General features: G+C 31.3%; 1 protein-coding gene across 7 annotated transcripts; it reads left to right on the top strand.

The window, feature by feature from the left end:
* The first annotated feature begins 553 nt into the window (after nt 1–553).
* Nucleotides 554–4,542, top strand: LOC129311932 (30-kDa cleavage and polyadenylation specificity factor 30-like). Of its 7 annotated transcripts, none has more exons than XR_008593422.1 (9): nt 562–869; nt 1,552–1,654; nt 1,778–2,007; nt 2,148–2,399; nt 2,500–2,576; nt 2,647–3,025; nt 3,686–3,742; nt 3,831–3,901; nt 4,210–4,276. XR_008593422.1 is itself a non-coding variant. In XM_054954437.1 (9 exons), the coding sequence occupies exons 2-9, from the start codon at nt 1,564–1,566 to the stop codon at nt 4,265–4,267; spliced, it is 1,002 nt and encodes a 333-aa protein (XP_054810412.1). In that variant the 5' UTR covers nt 574–869; nt 1,552–1,563; the 3' UTR covers nt 4,268–4,542. The 7 variants fall into 7 exon arrangements, 6 of the variants coding, with proteins under 6 accessions (XP_054810415.1, XP_054810412.1, XP_054810411.1 ...); XM_054954437.1 differs by having other exon boundaries at nt 574–869; nt 1,778–1,803; nt 3,840–3,901; nt 4,210–4,542; XM_054954436.1 differs by having other exon boundaries at nt 574–869; nt 3,840–3,901; nt 4,210–4,542.
* The last annotated feature ends 14,224 nt before the right edge of the window (nt 4,543–18,766 follow it).

Raw genomic sequence — 18,766 nt, 5'->3', positions numbered from 1 at the left:
AAAATAATAGAAAATACAGTTGCTGAAGTTTAATTTTGAAATTGAAATTAGTAATACTTACATTAAATTTGTTAATCATCACGTTGAAGTTGTTGAATATAGGAAACATGCATGTAATTGCATACCTAAATTAACAACTTTACTCTTGTAAATTTAGTTATTAACAATAAAATAACAACCATGATTCTTATAACTAATATGGATTGATTCTAGCAGGAATGTTAGGCCAAATAGAGATTTAAATTGAACAGTATCGTAAATAACATTATCTCTGATAATTTTTTTTTTAGCAATTTTACTATCTGCAGGCTGTGGAAAACGGATAGAAGTGAAGTGACAAAACTAACTACGCTATTCCCTCATTAATGGCAGCTCAATTTAAAATCATCTACTCTCAAAAATTATTAAAAATATTAAAAATTTTATTATGAAAAGTTAGAAGGTCACTGTAAAACCCATTTATGAAGAAGCAAATTGCTGTATTGGTCTCCTAATTCATATGGCCTATAACAAACATTACTCTGTTTGATGAATCTCTGATAGAGTGTGAAAATATTTTAACTTTTGATATCACCTGACGTTGATTCTTTTGCATGGTAAAATACCGTGAAAAAAACTGACAACGCTATCTGATAAGGTGTTCCTCTTCTAAGGTCTGCACAGTCAACACCCCGCGACTACATGTATGTCGGCGAAGAACGAAGAAGTTATATAATCTGCAGAAGAAAAAGAACCCTTCAACTTCAATTCTCCAGTTCTGGTGATAAAGAAATTGAAATTGACACAAAGAAGCAGCCAGGACTAATAACGCCACTGTTAGGGTTCGACTGAGTCACCGCATGGTCCTGGGAGTGTCGGCCACTTGATTGGTGCGAACCTTGTCCATTTCTGACTTCTTGCTTGCTTTACCATCGTTACTCATTACTATATACTAATTAATTGCTTTGCTTGGTGGAATTGCTGATTGCTAATAAAGCATTTGTCGAGTCTGTTGTGGTTCATTTAGTTCTTACTTCGTTGTTGGAGTTTGAAGTTTGCCTTAATGCTTTTGATCCTTGAGACTCATATCTATTGCTTGAACAAGACGGATAAAGATTGCGATTCCCAAATGTCGAACTCATTGCCCTCTTCCTGAGTTTTCTAAGGACTATGCATCGTATTAACTGAAATGAAATGGAATATATGAATCTGTATGACTCTATCAAAATTGAGTTGGCATTGGAGCTCATGGGCGTTTCTTTTCCTTGTTTGCTTTTTTCTTTCACCCTTTTGAATGAAATGGACTTGCTAAATGATGAATGTAAGAGGATGTTCTTGGGTGAAGATAACTGCTTGAAGCTTATCCGCTTTCTATCCTGACTAAATGAAAACGATTTTGTCGGTGCATAGGAATGTTCGTGTTTGTTGGTTGTTTTTTTCTTATGTACATATACAGCTAGATTCTTTGTGAAATTATTTGTTCTGCCTAACCATTTCTTGATGTGTTTTGTGTTGGTCGATGATAGTATCCATTTTGTGCTCTGGTCTAAAAATTGTTTGGCTTGATGACAGATTGATTAGGAAATGTCTTCTGATAGTGCAAAGGAAAATGCATCAGTTGTTGATTCATCGGTGTCTGAGTGGAAGTTGGGCATTGGAAATTCAGACGATCCAGGTGGTGATTATGTTTGTTATCTTGTCTCAAAAATATCATGCCACAATTTTATTTATTTATTTGTTTCAAGTTTTCGTTTCCTTTCCCTTCTGGGTTGTAACTAGTTTGTAATTCTTCTGTTAGAGAGCTCGAGTTACAAGCCTAATGAGGTTGGTGATCCAACTAGAGCAGATAAAGTGGAATATTCTTGTCATCATATAGGAGATCAAAATGGAATTGAAATGCAAAAATTATATAATGCAAGATATTTTATCATTAAAAGTTTAAACCACCATAATATCCGTTTGTCAGTAGAGAAAGGAGTTTGGGCTACTCAAATCATGAATGAACCAATTCTGGAAGAAGCCTTTCATGTAAGATCCCTCCTTTTCTGTTATTAACTTATACTAATAATGTTAGAAATTCACATTTTCTTCAGATTTAGAATCTAGAATATAAATGGAATTGCAGTAAAATAATTAACCTTCTGGAGAGGAATTTGGTTGTCATGCAGAATTCAGCTAAAGTGATCCTTATATTTAGTGTCAACATGAGTGGATACTTCCAAGGGTATGCACAAATGATGTCTTCTATTGGGTGGAAGAGAGACAATGTTTGGAGTGAAGGAAGTGGTAAAGGTAATCCCTGGGGTTGCAGTTTTAGGGTCAAATGGCTGCGGTTAAATGACTTACCTTTTCATAAGACTCTTCATCTCAAGAATCCATTGAATGACTATAAACCTGTCAAAATTAGCAGAGATTGCCAGGTTTCTTTTATATCATGAGCTTTTTGTTTTTCACTTGTGCATCTAGGATTTTGAAAAACTGTGCACATGTTGTACGACTGAGTTACCATATCCTTTCCAGGAGTTAACTACAGATATTGGTCAAGCTCTTTGTGAGCTTCTTGATGGGAAGAATAATGTAGATGCCATGCGGAGCAGGTAAACTTCTAATGTGTTTCTCAGCTACATTTTCAGGAGGCTTCCTGCTTACTGGTTTCTGCATCTGCAGTTCATCGTTGGATGGTTTTGCTTTGAAGGGACATTCTGGGAATGTTGAAAGTTTCATGGGAAATAAAGATTGTAACTTTTACCCACTGCATATGCCATGGTCAATGCCCATGGCTTATCCTTCATTGCTTTGCCCTAATCAAGCTGAAGAAAATAGATCTCTGCCAGCAAACGAGAGATTCAATGTGACAACTTCCAGTGAAACATTTCCTTTCTCTTCTGGATCGTCAAAAGTTGCAGGAACCAAACGCCCTTATTTTAGTGCAAATATTCCTAAGCTACAAGTGGACAAGGTTGTGGCTTCTCAATATGATGGTTGGGGTTTCTCTGCAGAAAGCCCTCTAGCTAGTACCCTAACCGAGGATGATTTTCTTGAGATGGTGAAAGTTATTTTTGCTTCTCTTTATGAATTTCGTCCCTTTCCAGGAAAGAAAATCCCACCCCTGTTTATTTGATTACCCCTAAGATAAGGACTTTAAGGGATGATTTGCAATCATATAAACTTTGCAACAATATGACAAATATCAGTTTTTTATGGAGGATTGCTGATGAAATATGACAAATATGACAAACATTTTAAGTAGCATCAGCTGTGTAACAAATAACAGGATTTTCATAAAGCGGCTGTTTTCTTATTTTCCTCAAATTAACGAACCCGTTGGCTGTCTGTCTTGTAGTTTCTGGACACATGAGAAAGTTGAATTCTTATTGGTTACATAATCTTATTTTCTACAACCTTTCATCCCTTTTGCAAAATTTGAATTTTGAATCCCATCAGCTCATATATCAACACTGTATATTTTATAAGTGAAGGGTTCCCAATTTTAATTGCCTTGAGTATAATGGGTCATTCAATACCTTGGCCTGCTCTCCCCTTCTTCCTGGGAACTTGCTGCTTTTCATTAAAATTAACTGCTGCATGATGTTATCAGGAGAAAGGTTTATCTAGTGTTGATTGCAGATGTCTATATATAACTGGTGTAACTGAAATTGTTTCATGGTGTCTTTTTTCTGGTTATTGATTGTTATTTCCTGTGCAGTCCTATGAAGAATACCTGGAGGTCCATTGCAGATGTAGGAAGCATTTTTGCTTCAATGTGAGTATGCAGTGATGCAGATCAACGGCATTTAACTACTTTTCATGTGTTTTATCAATCGCATGAAGCCATAATTAAATCATTAAAGTTCTTATAGGCAACGACTTCATCTCAGACCCAGCCGGAGATGCTGAGAAGTAGATCAGACGTCAATGATAGGTGAGAGTCGTTCATTAGTTGTCTTTTTTTTTTTTTTTTTTTGCCCCTGGTGAGCACCTGGTATCCCGGGCCTGCCTCACTCAAGCTGTAAGAACTTAACAAGGCTTAGACTAATCTGAATTGAGGCATGACATTGGTCACTTGCATTGCTGCATTCTCAAGACTCAAACTCAAAACCTCTAATTAAAAGAAAATAACTCTTTCTAGTTGATTTAAGTGCTCGTGGTTCATTAATTGTCTTTTTTAATAGCCAGGCTTCAACTTTTTAGCCTGAATATTGTTTTTGACAGGGATTATGTGTTTTGCAGGAAGTCAGAGTTCTTAATGGAACGTAGTAGCAGCTGTCATAAGAGGATTCATCAGTAAGGTGGGCAATTTCCACAAGCTATTAACCTCAAGAAGGAAGTTAATTGTAATTAATCTGAAAATTAGGACTTTGATGTTGTACCTCACGTATGATACAGTATGTGAGCCATTGTAATGCGTAATCGAGGCATGCTTATCGTTTTGTACGGATTTTGGATTGGCCAAGTTGCTTCTCATGTGTATATGTACGTGTAATATTGCTCACTCCACTTGTCCCTGTAATGTGATGGGCGGAGATGCTCCATTCAGATTTATTGAGAGCATGAAATTTCGAAGTTGTTGATTCTCTGCGGTCATTGGACAAATGTTTAAATGAATGAGGTGGTGTGCGTCTGTTTGAGTTTAATTTTTTGTTATATTTCATTAAATTTTGTAAAAAAAAAAGGGAAAAAAATCAATCATTTAATTCTTAAAGTTTTGATTTAATTATAATTTAGTCCTTAAATTTTAATTTATTATAGTTCAATTTTTTAAAATTTTTTGACTTTATTGTAAATCAATTTCTGAATTTTAGTTCTTGCCATTTAGTCCCAAAAGTTTGAATTTCTTAAATATTGATCTTTATATTTTAAAAAAATAAAATTATAAAGATTAAAATTTTTTTAAAATTTATTACTAATATTTTAAATTATTAAACATTTTTAATCTTTATAAATATTATAAGTGTCAAATGTTTAAAATATTTTTAATCTTTTAATTTTACTTAAAATATAAGGATTACTAATTAAGAAGTTGAAACTTCATGGGTTAAATTACAAAAAATAAAGTTCAGGAACTGATTTATATCTAAGTCAAAACTTTGGAGATTAAATTATAACTATGTCAAAATTATAAGGATTAAATAATTAAATTTTTCAAAAAATAAATAAATATGTTAAAGATTAACAAATAGATAAGTTAAATGAGTTCTTTAGGGATAATGAAACTTTTAATTCTTCAAATTTGTTTTAATTTTTATTGATTTGATGCTTAATGTTTTTTTTTAAATTATTATATTAGTCTTTTAATTTTTTTAAAGAAGTTTACTTTTAAATTAATTTAATGTGTAAAGTACACTTTTTCTCTCCCCCCAAATTCCTTCCTCCCATTAAAACATGAACCCCTTTGATGAAAAAAAAATAAAAAAATGAAGATATTGCAAATACTGGTTAAGGTGAAAATTGAAAATATGAACCCCAAGTTCCCCTTTCTCTCTACTTAGTGTTGCACTTGTCACACTTCCAAGGCTAGAAAATAAAATATTGATTGGTACACTCCATTACCTATCTTCGATGCACCTTGGAATGATCTTAGCATGGACTTTGTCATAAGATAACCCTACATTACTCGACAGCATGACTATGTTCTAGTTGTCATGGATAGGCTTTCAAAGATGACTCACTTTATACCTTGCAATAAACGCACTAATGCTTCCTACTTAACCAAGCTCTTCTTTAGAAAAGTTGTACGCTTGCATTGGTTACCCACTTTCATTGTTTCTGATAGAGATGTAAAATTTGTTAGCTATTTTTGGAAGACACTTTGAAACTCTTTGGAACTCAATTGAAGTTCTCTTCTGTCTTCCATCCCTAAACTAAGGTGACCAATCATAGTCCAGGTAACTTACTTCAAAGTCTAGCAGGAGATAAGCTAGGAAATTGAGATTTAATCTTATCTACAACTAAGTTTGCATATCATAGTTTAATCAATCAGTCCACAAGAAAAAGCCCTTTTGAAATAGACTAAGGCAAGGTACGTAAAACCGGACCGGTCATTAAACCGGTCATGGCACTGGGTCACGGGTTAGTGGTTCAATCAGGGTTGAACCGGGGGTTGAACCGGTGGCAAACCGGTCATGATTAAAATAATACAATTTAAATAAAAAGACATTAATTATAAAAACATTCAACCAAATCCAACCACTCAAAAGTCTAACAATAATAAAATACTATATTTTTGGACTTAGCATGCTCTATCTCTAATTTTTTATTTTTTGACTTTAATTTTACTTTTTTTGTTATTTTTTTCCGAACTCAGAGCTGTGAAAAATTAAAAATGAAAAAAAAATCAAAAACGACGTCGTTTTGGGGTAAAAGTCTGAAAAAATATTAACCCGGTTAACCCAGTCAACCCACCGGGTTATCCGGGTTATACCGGGTTGAACCCGGGTTGACCGGGTTACACCGGTTCATTCCCTCACCGGGTTAAGTGCAAACCCAGACCGGACAGGGGACCGGTTCACCGGTTTCCGGGTTGACCCGGCCGGTCCGGTCCGGTTTTCAATACCATGGACTAAGGTTTTAACCCTAAATAGCGTATTGACCTAGTACTCCTTCCTATGATAGCTGGTATTTTTGAATCTGTAGAATCCCTAACACATCACCTTTATAAATTACATGTTGAAATTAAATGCAAGTTAACACTCAGTAATGATCAATATAAATTATTAGTTGATGCTTATTGTCGAGTTCAAAATTTTAATGAAAGTAACTATGTTATGGCTTGTATTTACCCTAAGCATTATCCTAAAAATTCTTTCAAAAAGTTGTATACCTAAGCCTCTAGGCCATTTCACATCCTCAAGAAATTTGGTCCCAATGTTTATCTACTTGAATTACCTCCTGATATATCCATTAGTTCAATTTTTAATATTAAGGATCTTATTTCTTATTGAGGCACTTTTGAACCTCCCCTACTATTTAGTGATGGTTTTGCAAGTATACAGCTTCACAGTGCTCCAATCCCTCTATTGCCAAATGTTCCACTTGTTAGGGACAAGATTGATGTGATCATAGATGAACAAATTGTGCTAACTACCAATGATCTTGTTTGCCGCTACCTTATTTGTACGAAAGGACTCCTCGAACTCAGATCCTACTTGGATTTCTAAAGAGGAGTTTCACTAAATTGATCACACCTTGCTCGAGTCTTAACAACTCCATACCTCTCTAAAGGAGAGTTCTTTTGAACTAGGGGTAAATGATGGAAAGAAAATTGAAAAGAAAAAAGTGAAAATATTACAAAGATATTGCATATTTAAAAATTGAAGATATTTTGTTCTTATATTAATTAGACATATTTTGTTTTAATTTAAATTATTGTTATCTTTCAGCATTTATTATTATCTTTTCATTTATTGTTACCTTTTTAATTAATTTTAAAATTTTTATGATTTTCATGCATTTATTTTTAAGGTTAGGTTGAAGTCTATAAATAGCACTTTAACTTATTTGATTTATACACGCCTATTATCAAATAAGAATTACTATCATGTTGCATCTTCTTTGAGTTTCTCTCTTCTCTCTATATTATCTCTACTCACTTTCTCTCTTTTTTATATTCTCTTATCCCTTTTCCCTCTCCCATTCTACATCATACTTCCTTCTCTAAGAAATGACAAAAAAAGCCTTATATATCTAGATACAATATATATACAATTATGTAATATCTCTTATCTTATGTAAGGGAGAATATAACTTTAAATATTTGCACTTTGCTCAAATTTTGTTATATGTCTCTATATATATTTTTTTGCTATAGGTCTCTACACTTTTATTTTTTGATGTTTTAGATCCCTCCTAGAACACCGAATAATAAAAGTGTACAGACCTAGAATATAAAAAAAAGTGCAAGGACCTATAACAAAACTTAAACAAAGTATAGAGATTCAAAGTTATATTTTACTTTTTATTTATAAGACAAAGAATGAGTTTTTATCATATTTATAAGTTATGTCATTAAATTTTTATCCTATTTTTTTATTCAATTGAGAATTAATATTAATAAAACTAGTATGAAAAATTCTTGCATGGATACAATACTATATATCATTTATGCTCTATCTAAGAGAAATATGACATGCCAAATGATTGTAAATATGCAAATTAAATATGCACTATGTTTCAAAATGAAGTCATTAAAAATAATGATATAAATTTTATTTAATTGAACTAATGTAATTTTATTAAATATAATATGAATGATGTGGGGTAACGAATCTATGCAAGAATTTCTCGACTAGTTTATCTATGTTTAACATATATTTTTAATGTTTTTATATGAGTTTATGATTTTATAAAATTTGAAGACCTCTCCTATTTTTTTAGATCATCAATTCATAATATTCTCGAATCTGTATGAATTTTTTTGAAAATAATATATTAGATATATGGTGATATTTTGTATTTTGAAATATTATTATACATAATTTTCATTTATTGATATTTTAAAAGTTATATATTATTTTTAAGAAATTAATTATAAAGAATGTAATACTTATATTTTATTTTGAAAAAAATTGCCCCCCCTCAACATCAAGGCTAGTTTCACCTCTGGTAAAATATTTTAATGACCTGGCATGCATATTTAGTTAAGTGAGAATAAATTATTCCTCAAATCAAATATTTAGTTTGGTGAGAATGAATTAGCCTTTAAATTAGTTTAATATTTTTTAGGGAAAATTGCCAAAAAAATCCCTCTTTGAAAGGGAAGTTGTCTTACGGAACCAAGAAACCAATTTATATAGATCAAATGCACTCTAAGCTTATGACCTTGCGTATCAAGCCGATGCATGATTTTGTCTAATATCTTGATCTTTATATAATAAATAAATTATAAAATGTGAGTTTTTGTTGAGTATTTAAATTTAGGAATTCATATTGTTTTAAGTTTATAATAAATAAATTTGTATTCGAGGTTATTTAAAGTTAATTTCATATTTAGGTATTTAAATGTAGATTAAATTTAGGTTCAGAATTATATAAGAGATGTTTATTTAAATATAATTAATATATATATAGGGAAAGTCAAGTTATTGAAGTAGTTGGAAAATTTTTTTCCTTCTTCATTGAAATTTATCCCTTACGTTGAATTTGCTTCCCTTTGTTTAAGATATTTTGTTAATAATATAATAATAAATATTAGGTAATAAATAACTTTGGGACCTATGTCCTATTATAAAAACCCTCCTTCCCTTCTCATTTATGCGGACATCTTTCTTCTTCTTTTTCTTCTTTCCATTTCAAACTTTTACACAACATTGTTCATTTTATTTAGGTAAGGTTTTAAATTTTTAAATCATTTAAGTGTATAAAACGACTTTCATTTTTCAAGATCTTTTCATAGATATTTTTCACTCATTTAAAATTATCTAACAATAGTATTATTTTGATGTATAGAGAAAATTTTCTTATTAGAATTTTTCTAAAGGATAGTTAATATGAAGTTATGATGATTTAAAAATAAATGTTGAGGTTGTTAGAGGTATAATAAATACTATAGAATATTCTTTTGAGGTTGAAACTTAGATTTAAAATTTTTTTTAGTTAAACTCTAGATTTATATGATTGAGTTTATGTTAGATCTGAGATGTTGGGATATGTTTCTAATTATTAGATATTTATTTGAGTATAAATAAATATTTTTCAGGCTATGAAATGGTGATTTGAGATTTTAAGATAATTTTTTAATTTTGAATTTATTTTTGGACGAATTTTTTGGAAAATAAGTTAATGAAATTTTGATATTATTATTGATCTAAGACCTAGGTATAGTCCATTGAGGTATGAGAGGTATGAGAATTTCATAAAGTAATTTAGAAAATTAAAAGAGGCACTAATTTTGAATTAGTGATAATATCTAAATTAAGCCTAAACTTTTTAACTATTTAAATTAGAATTATTTATTAATTAATATTTAGTATTATGAAATTAATATTATACATATATTATGAGATGGTAGTGTAGATTTTGTTGTTCATGAGAGTGGTGAAAGAGATGTTATACAATAAATCGTGTTGTCCATGATACGAGGTAACCATTATTAATGTGTGGTAGTGTATGTATGTGTGATTAATTGTGTGTTTGTTTTGTTATTTGAAAAATATTAATTTTTTGTTGACAAATAATATATATGTATATTTTTATTCAACAATAATTGGCAAGTGGGTTAAATTTATATTATGAATTTTTATGAATATTGGCACTACTGAAAACATGAGATAAATTGTCTGGTTGATATAAAAACGTGCCAAATAATTTTTGTTTGGCTATTATAAATGCATGATTGGTTGGAGTATATTGAAAATTGTTCGGTAAAGATTTTTGTTTGGTTGAGTTACTACATGGTAAGCTCTCATTGGAACCAATGTGTGGCTTGTAGCTTGGTCTAACTCACCTTTGGCCTAGTGATTTGGAGTCCAAACATGGCGTAAGGAGGGATATAAGGTGTAGTCATGCTAATTAAATAATTGTTTGGATTGTTGTTTTATTTGCCCACTTAGCAATCACATAGTTAACTACCTCATGTATATTATTACATATTAATATTTGGTTACTGGGACTTTTAAGTCTCATTCCCCATAATTATTAATTTTTTAGAAGCGAGTTTGACTGAAGAAGTACATGAGTCATAATTCGATGTATGAGACACCGTTTTCTATTTCAGTTTCTTTATTTTCATTAATGATGCATATTATGCCAACCTATATATATATATATATATATATACTGAGCATGTAGACTTTATTTATTATTATACTTTATATGCCAAGAGAATTATGTTTGTCTCTCGTGGCCCTGCATATCTGTGAAATAAAATTTCAATTATGCCCTATGTGGTAGTTTTTGGTTGTTACCACTATTTGAAAAAAGTATAATTTGGGACCCAAGTTGGGTATCTATAGTAAAAGCATGGTTTGTTAAATGCTGCTCAATTGACCGTGGCTTTGAAATTATAATAGAGATGTACATTTGAAGTATTTAATGATTTTTTTTTTAATTACCATGATAAAGTAAATTTATTATGTTTGAATCTTTCTACCATGATAGACCCTTTTTATCATGATAAATAATTTGTGAAATGTTTTTTTAATTCTTTTTCTACCATAATAAGAGTTTAAAATTATTAAAATAATTTATCAAACTATTAACTTGAGAAAAATAAGTGTTAAAATTTAGGGTGTTACATCTTGCATGTCAAACCTATGACCTTGCACTTCAAGCCTTATCACATTGCACATCAAGCCTATGTATGACCTTGCACTAAAGTTTATCACTTTATATCCCAAACCTATCACATTACACACCATAGTGGTCTAGATTTCATTAAAACACAACTTATCTTAAAAAGTGATGGTCTATAATAACATAGATAATGAATTATTCAGATTACAAGCATGTAAATTACATGGCATTTGTGAAGGCTACCATATAACTTTGTTATATAAGGTCACAAGTGTAAAGGTGCTCCTAAATTAGGAGACTAATTAACTCACTAACCATGGTTAACTATGGATTAACTCAAGAGGATCATCCAAAAATGATTAACCTAATTCAACTTAACTTGTATTTTCTTTTCAAAAGAAATTTGTTCCAAAATTCATACCAAAATGGGATCCTAGGTTTTTCAACATCTAAATACATCAAACAATTCACTAATAATATTGCAGAAGCATGGGATCAAGATATTTCAAAAAGGATTGCATAACATCTATTCATCATCATAGCATATTCACATGCAATCTCATTATATGTCATCGCATATAATTCCCATGTACACAAACTTAACAACATCAAGTCATATTCATATGCTATAATGTGCTTACTCTTCACATTTTTATCTATTTAACTCACAACAAATTTCATCCAACACACCCCTAATTCAAAAGCTGAGGGAAGGTCATTGCACAAATTAAATAAGTATATCATCTATTTATGCATAACCAATTCAACTCACTTGCACTAGTATTTTGACCCTCTAAATTTAATCCATGCATATTACAACAAGTCTAGGGCCCAGAATACACAACCACCACATTTCAAAACTGATAATGCAAGTGACAAAAAAAATCCTAGTTGGTAATATCAATAGTAATTCATAAGCATAAACTTCAATAAATGAGGAACTCTCAAGTCCCTAGGCTTGTCTCTCTTTTCCTCTTTTCGATCTAGATGAGCTAGCACCTGTAAAATATTGAAGAAAAAGGTATGAGTATAACTATGTAGTAATCAAGATACATCTAACTCATACAATTGCATGCTAATCAATTATAAATGCAAGTGGCCATTTTTAACATCAATATTCATACAAGTGATTATTATCAATTCATAAGTTCATTAAACAAGCATATATCATGTTTAGGCATATTGTGTCGTAAATCAATCATGATAAACTTGTTCAACTTTACTATGACCTACAAGCCATCATACTCAATTAGGCCCATGAGCCTTTCTTATCATCAAGCCATAATTCCCACATGTTATTCATAATCAAAATAATCTGTAAATGATTCTCAAATGTAATGTATAATCAATGTCCTCCTTATATATTTCTTATACCCTGAGACATGAAATCTTTGAGCTTAATCAATGAGTTATTCCATGTGGGAGACTACCCTAAGCCAAATCCAATTAATGAAGACTCACTAGGCTAGGGTTATGTCAATCACTAAGGAACACGAATTCTCCCAAGCCACAACCAATGGGGTGTCCTCTCCCATGCTAGCCTCATTCTCACAAAAACTAGAAGGCACAATGTCCTCATGAACTAGTTATTCTATAAAGTAACTTTGCTACAATGCATAACAATGCAAGTAGTGGCTACAACCCGCAGGTCTAGTAGTAGTAGCCAATGTAACATGTGGAATTTTGATAAATCACAACTCCCTTCACTAAGGCAAACTCATGTCATATGATCATGCCATACAAATGCCATCTCAACTTAATGATGCAAATGCATGATTCTCGAATAATGAATAGTCATAAATTTAAACGTTCATGCTCATTACAAGACATATTCACATAATTGCATATATCTAATTCATGGCTTTAACCATAACACATCATATTCCATAACTCATTCATATCATATACATCCTCAACACATGTTCTACCATGTTCATATCAAACATCTCAATAAAAACTTCACATCTAACATGACATGTTGAATTAAACAACAACTACAACCCTCTTTCACAAACTTTGCATACAAGCTCATATTTCAAATCATAACATCATATAGATATCAACATGCAATCTCATTTATCAAACTATTTTGGCCTTACAATTAATTAGCAAGCCATAAATGTAACATCCTAAAATTTTAAGACTTGAATTTATTTCAAAAAATAAAATAAAATATATATAATTAAATTAAAATTAAGAATAATTTGATAGAGGTTCAGAGTTTGAATTTTACTAAGCAAAAATTAGATTTTATTTTATTTTTAACTATGGGAAAAATTACCAAAGTTGACTCGGGCTTTTGTGCTATAATAAAAAATGTTAGGCCCTTTCTTGTAATTTTTCTAAAGTTTTATATCAGCATTTTAAAGGGAAAACAGATACAAAAAATGTAGAAATGAAACAAGGAAAAGAAAGGAAATGCACGAGAGGGAGAGATGAAGAAGAAAGGAGAAAAAGAGAAAGTTAGGCTTGGATCTAGGAGGCTTTGCGACCGTTGCGAGCTCGGCTACATGATAGGTAAACTCTCTATTTCAATCCTCTTCCCTTCCTCTTGATTCTCTTCAATTTTTTGAAGAGGGAATTTCTGGATTTTGATCCCAAAGACTTTATTCTTGTAAGCTTTTGTTTCTTTGGATCATAGGGAGGATGTTTTGAGTTTCTATATGGTGTTATAATATTTTGAGTGATAATTGGATGAAAAGAAGTGTTTTGGGCACAAATCAAACCCCAAGAGGTTGGGTTTTGCTCTTCAATAATTTAAGTCTATTGATTTAGTCATAATTTTGCCATTTAAGCCCTAGAAGATTTAAATTAAGGTTTGGTTTTCATTATAAGGGCTAATGGTGAAAGTTGGTGACACTAAGTGAAGGTTTTTAATTGATTAAAAATTATATAAATTGGAAATTAGCCTAGTGATAGCTAATAAATGGTTTTGGTGGTTAAGTGATACTATGTGAATAGTTGGTTTAATATATGGACCATTAGGATGGATTATGACTCATTGACCCAAGTTGTGTGGAATGAGTTATAGTCTTCATTAATGCTATTTGTCATGATAAGTGATGTGGATCACTTATATGTTGTAGGGATTGTTGGTGGAATTTGTTCGGAAGTTAAGGAACAAGCTGAGTCTTATTTTATACAAGAGGAACCCTTTTGATACCAAAGAATTGAGGTAACAGGGAAATTTATATTTCTTATTACTTTGTTTTAGCTATTTTTGAATAAATATTACTAGCTATCATGCATTGCATGTTTTAAAAGATTAAATGTGCTTTATAAGGGGTTGTGGGGTACTACTTTGATTATAGTGCAAATATGTTTTCTAATTGTTTAACAACAATGTTTTTATGGAAACAAAATTTGTTTGCATGTATTATAATCATAAAGAATAGAAGTTGCACTTAAGGAAGTGTAACTAAGTAAGGTACCTTAGATAGGCTAAGGAACTATTTAAGGGAGATTTATAAATGTTATACTACCTTAGAGTGTTGAAGTGATCAATACTTGGGAAAGGTAGACATGAATAAAAGGCATGATCTCGGTAGGAGTTTACCAATGAGAAGGTGCGGATTTTAGATATTCTATGGCACACTGCTAGTACTCAGTGTTGCCTTACATGTTGTGGGCTCAGTGCACTAAAGTGGTTAGTGTATTGAGTGTTTGACACCTCTCAGTGGGGGAGGAAATCCGACATATAAAGTGTGAGGTTGAGTGCCTAGGCTAAGGTAACCCTCACATTGAGAGTAAGTTAGGCTGGCTCTAGGAGGGAGTTGTCTTTGACTGCTCAGATTCACGTTGAAGGGGTATAGGCAGTTCGGTGGATTAAATCATGCCTTAGATTATGTTTTGTGCCTATGGAGGTACAAGTAGGTATAAGGTTTACCTGTGAGTTAAAGAGTGCCAGGGGGCATTCTGTTGGTCATGAAAGGCCATACCGGCTTAGGTCATGCATTCATGCATTTTAAATGACTAAATTATACTATGTTGAATTTATTGTTCATTTATTCAATTATGGCTTGCTTTATAATAATCAATGTAGATTTCTCTGTTACTGAGACTGTAGTTGTCTCACCCCTTTCTTTTCAATATTTTTAGGTCCAGGTGAAGGAACCAGTGTAGGACGAGGAAAGGAGCAGAGCTAGGGGTTGTTTGTGAATTGTAAAGAACTGCAACCCCTTTCTTTTGAGAAAATTTATTGTAATGTATTTAGGATTAGGGTGCTAGTAGGATATGATTATATATATGTGCGTGAGTATGTGTGGATTGTATGGCTTGTGTATGAATTTCTATTTGCTTGTAAACTTGTGGCTAAGAAACTTGGCTATGGGGTGTGATTTTGATGGATTTATTTAGTAGACCAAGTTTTCACTACAAGCAAATATTTATTTTGGTATATATATAATTTCACAAGCAAATGCAAAGTGGTTGCATTGCAAATGGTGTGCTATGGGCAAACATATACCTTGGATAGAGAGAGTGGGTGCGTGGGCGTCACAGAGATCTCTGAGCCAAGTAAAAATGTTTAGCGTGTGTATTCATATGTGTATATGATATTTGGAATAGTTTTTGACCACTCTTGTATGATTTGCGCATTTTAGGGGTTTAAGGTCCATTTTGGAAAATGGCACCCGGATGGTCAAATTTTGGTATAAAGGATTTTTCTATCATTTAAATGTTCTATCAGGTGTTTTTAGTCCTATTTGATGTGTCCAAAGTGTTCCCACAAGTTTGTGACCATTAGGATGAGATTTGGATAATTTTAAAAATGGTTTTTACCAAAAAAGTACACTTTTACATCCGGGTCTCCAAATCTTAATCCGACCGTTGGATTTTTCTAAAATTTGGGTCACAAGTAAAAACTTTTATAAGCTTCATGTGGACTTTGGAATCACATCGATCAGATACCAGACAGAGAAACGGTGCACTCTGAAATTTGGTTCAGAGGAACTGTCATGACAGCAAAAGTGCTGTCATGATAGCAATATTTGTTGATGTTGCAACATGTACGAAATTTTATCTATCCATTGGATCTTTCCAAAATTTGATATGCTAATAGTACTATTTGAAAGTGACATGTGGGCTTTAGAATCGCTCCAATCGGAAGTCGGATGATGAAATGGTGCACCCCGAAGTTAGTCCGGAGGTGCTGTCATGATAGCTTTTTAGCTGTCATGACAACAAAAATGACCAAACTTTTAACATGTCTAATTTTTAATTTAACCTTTAGATTTTTTTTTGAAATTTGGTACACTTATAGTACCCTTTGAATATGACATGTGAGCTTTAAAATTACCTCAATCGGAGGCTAGATGGTGAATCGACACCTCTTGAAAATTTTCCTGGGAGGGCTGTCATGACAGCAAAATTAATGCTGTCATGACATCAATTAACTGCCCCTATTTGCCTTATTTGCTTCCGTACGCTACATATTAATCCTTTAAACTTTTCTAAGAGGTTTTATACATGTTTTTTTTCTATTATGTAAATTGTTATTGATTTAAATGGTTTGTTTTCTAAGTTGGTTTTAGGATTAACTCCTTAACCACACTTAGTTTATTTGGATTGTGTGATTTTTGGATAACACTCGGGGCAAGTATTACAAAAAGCATATAGGATAAGCACAATTTTACATGTTAGTTTTTATCAACAAGTATCTATTTAGATTTTGACAACAACTCATTTTAAATTAACAACAGTCCATTTGGGATTTTAACAAGTTAGAAAAGCAATAGTCTATTAGAGCTATGCTTTTAATCATCAACTACAAGTATCAATTCAGGTTTTGACAACAATTCATTCTAAATTAACAATAGTCTATTCGAGCTTTAACAAGCTAGGAAAACAGATAAGATGTGCTTAATTGTATGTGTTAATCATTCATCAACAAGTGTACATTTAGATTTTCATAACAATTCATTCGAAATTAACAACAATCTATTTTTGTTTTAATAAGTTAGAAAAACTGATAGGAGGGGCTTAGTTGCATGTGTTAGTCCTTCATTAATAAGTATCCGTTTAGGTTTTAACAACAACTTATTCATGATTAACAACAATACGTTCGAGATTTTAACAAGTAAAATGCTTAAAGTTTCAAAACTCTCAATTTGTTATTGTCCATATCAAATTAACAAGTAATATTTATAAAATAATAAGTGTCATTTAGAAATTAACAACACACAATTATGTTATAACATGAAAGTAGTTAGAAGCTTAGTCTACTACTTATATTTTTTTTTGTTATATATAATTAAAGAGTTTAGTGGCCTAGTGGCCGTTAACCTTTTTAGATGGCCAAAGGTCATGGGATCAAACCCCATTTGGCCACATAAACAATTATTCCTTAAATAAATGTTGCCTCACCAAAGCTCTAGTGACCCTATCAGCAACAGGAGCTTTAACAACCTCGGTGACGATGGTGGTTTCTTTTTGTTTTGTTTTAGCCAAAGGGGCAGTTTAGATTTTTGACTTTAATAATTAATATCAATTAAGAATCAAAGGACTATAGGGCAATTTTGAAATCAATTGATTCTTGACTAATATTAATTTTTTTCAATAGTTTTTGGAGGCTATTTTTCCCCCTTTTTTTAGTTTTCATATTATAAAGTAAATGCATGCTTAAAAAAGTTTGGTGCATAACCTACCACCAAAAAATGATGGTAGACATGAGATTTATGATAATTTTTTTTGTAAGATAAATTTTCTTGTGCAAATTTTTTTGACGTTTGAAACGGAGACCTATGATAAATTTAAAAAAAAAAAGATGTGTGGGATCTGAAATAAAATAACAGATTTAATTGTTTAGAATTTTATTATATACATAATAAATTATCAAATAAAGTAATTTATTTTAATATGTACAAAATAAAATTTAAATAAAATAATATGTCTATATTTTAAGTACATACAAAATTAACAAATTATAGAAATAAAATTTATTACTAAAATAATTTCTATAAATTGAAATGCTTGAGATAATAAATTATAAAATAAAATATACTATTTCTTTTTTAATGTAAAGCACGACTACGCTAGGCAACAAGTTGTTCTAAAGTTTTAATTTGCATAAATATAATAATTTATGCAAGAGTGAAGATAAAACAGGAAACAACTAAGAATCTTTCTGGGGGGAAAAACTACATATTTTATTTTATTTATTTTTTATAGGTAAGAAGAGTCTAATTCTTTTTTTATTAACCTAGAGAGAGAGAGAGAGAGAGAGAGAGATGAATCACCATACAAATATGGACATAAGTCACATTGTAGTTGCAAATTTTTATTTAGACTTCAATTTGTTAATCTCAATTTATTCTCAAAGTTGGGATTTTTGAGGGAAAATATTAATCAAGGATTATTGAAGAAAATTTATAGCAAAAAGTATCAAAAGACTTTGAATTATCATTGCAAGACTAAAGGATTAAAATAAAAATAAGTTTGAGAATAAAATGACTATAATCCCTTTTTTGGTATAAAACAATTTACCCCCATTGTCATTGACTCAGCCACTAAACCATCTTTGAAGGCAATGCCAGCAACAAGGCCACCAAAGCCCCTACTG

The sequence above is a fragment of the Prosopis cineraria genome, unplaced genomic scaffold (genome assembly GCF_029017545.1).
Source record: "Prosopis cineraria cultivar Desert tree isolate PC_DT_omini unplaced genomic scaffold, ASM2901754v1 PC5, whole genome shotgun sequence".
NCBI classification, from domain to species: Eukaryota; Viridiplantae; Streptophyta; class Magnoliopsida; order Fabales; family Fabaceae; genus Prosopis; species Prosopis cineraria.
Note: the sequence above shows the minus strand (reverse complement) of the source record. Positions and strands in the feature narration are given on the sequence as shown.

Bases quoted from the DNA above. Each gene is read 5' to 3' on its own strand.
- LOC129311932 (XM_054954436.1), top strand. From the start codon at position 1,564: ATGTCTTCTGATAGTGCAAAGGAAAATGCATCAGTTGTTGATTCATCG. The intron at 2,008-2,147 runs GTAAGATCCCTC...GTTGTCATGCAG, and splicing joins TTCTGGAAGAAGCCTTTCAT to AATTCAGCTAAAGTGATCCT. The intron at 3,026-3,685 runs GTGAAAGTTATT...TTTCCTGTGCAG, and splicing joins AGGATGATTTTCTTGAGATG to TCCTATGAAGAATACCTGGA.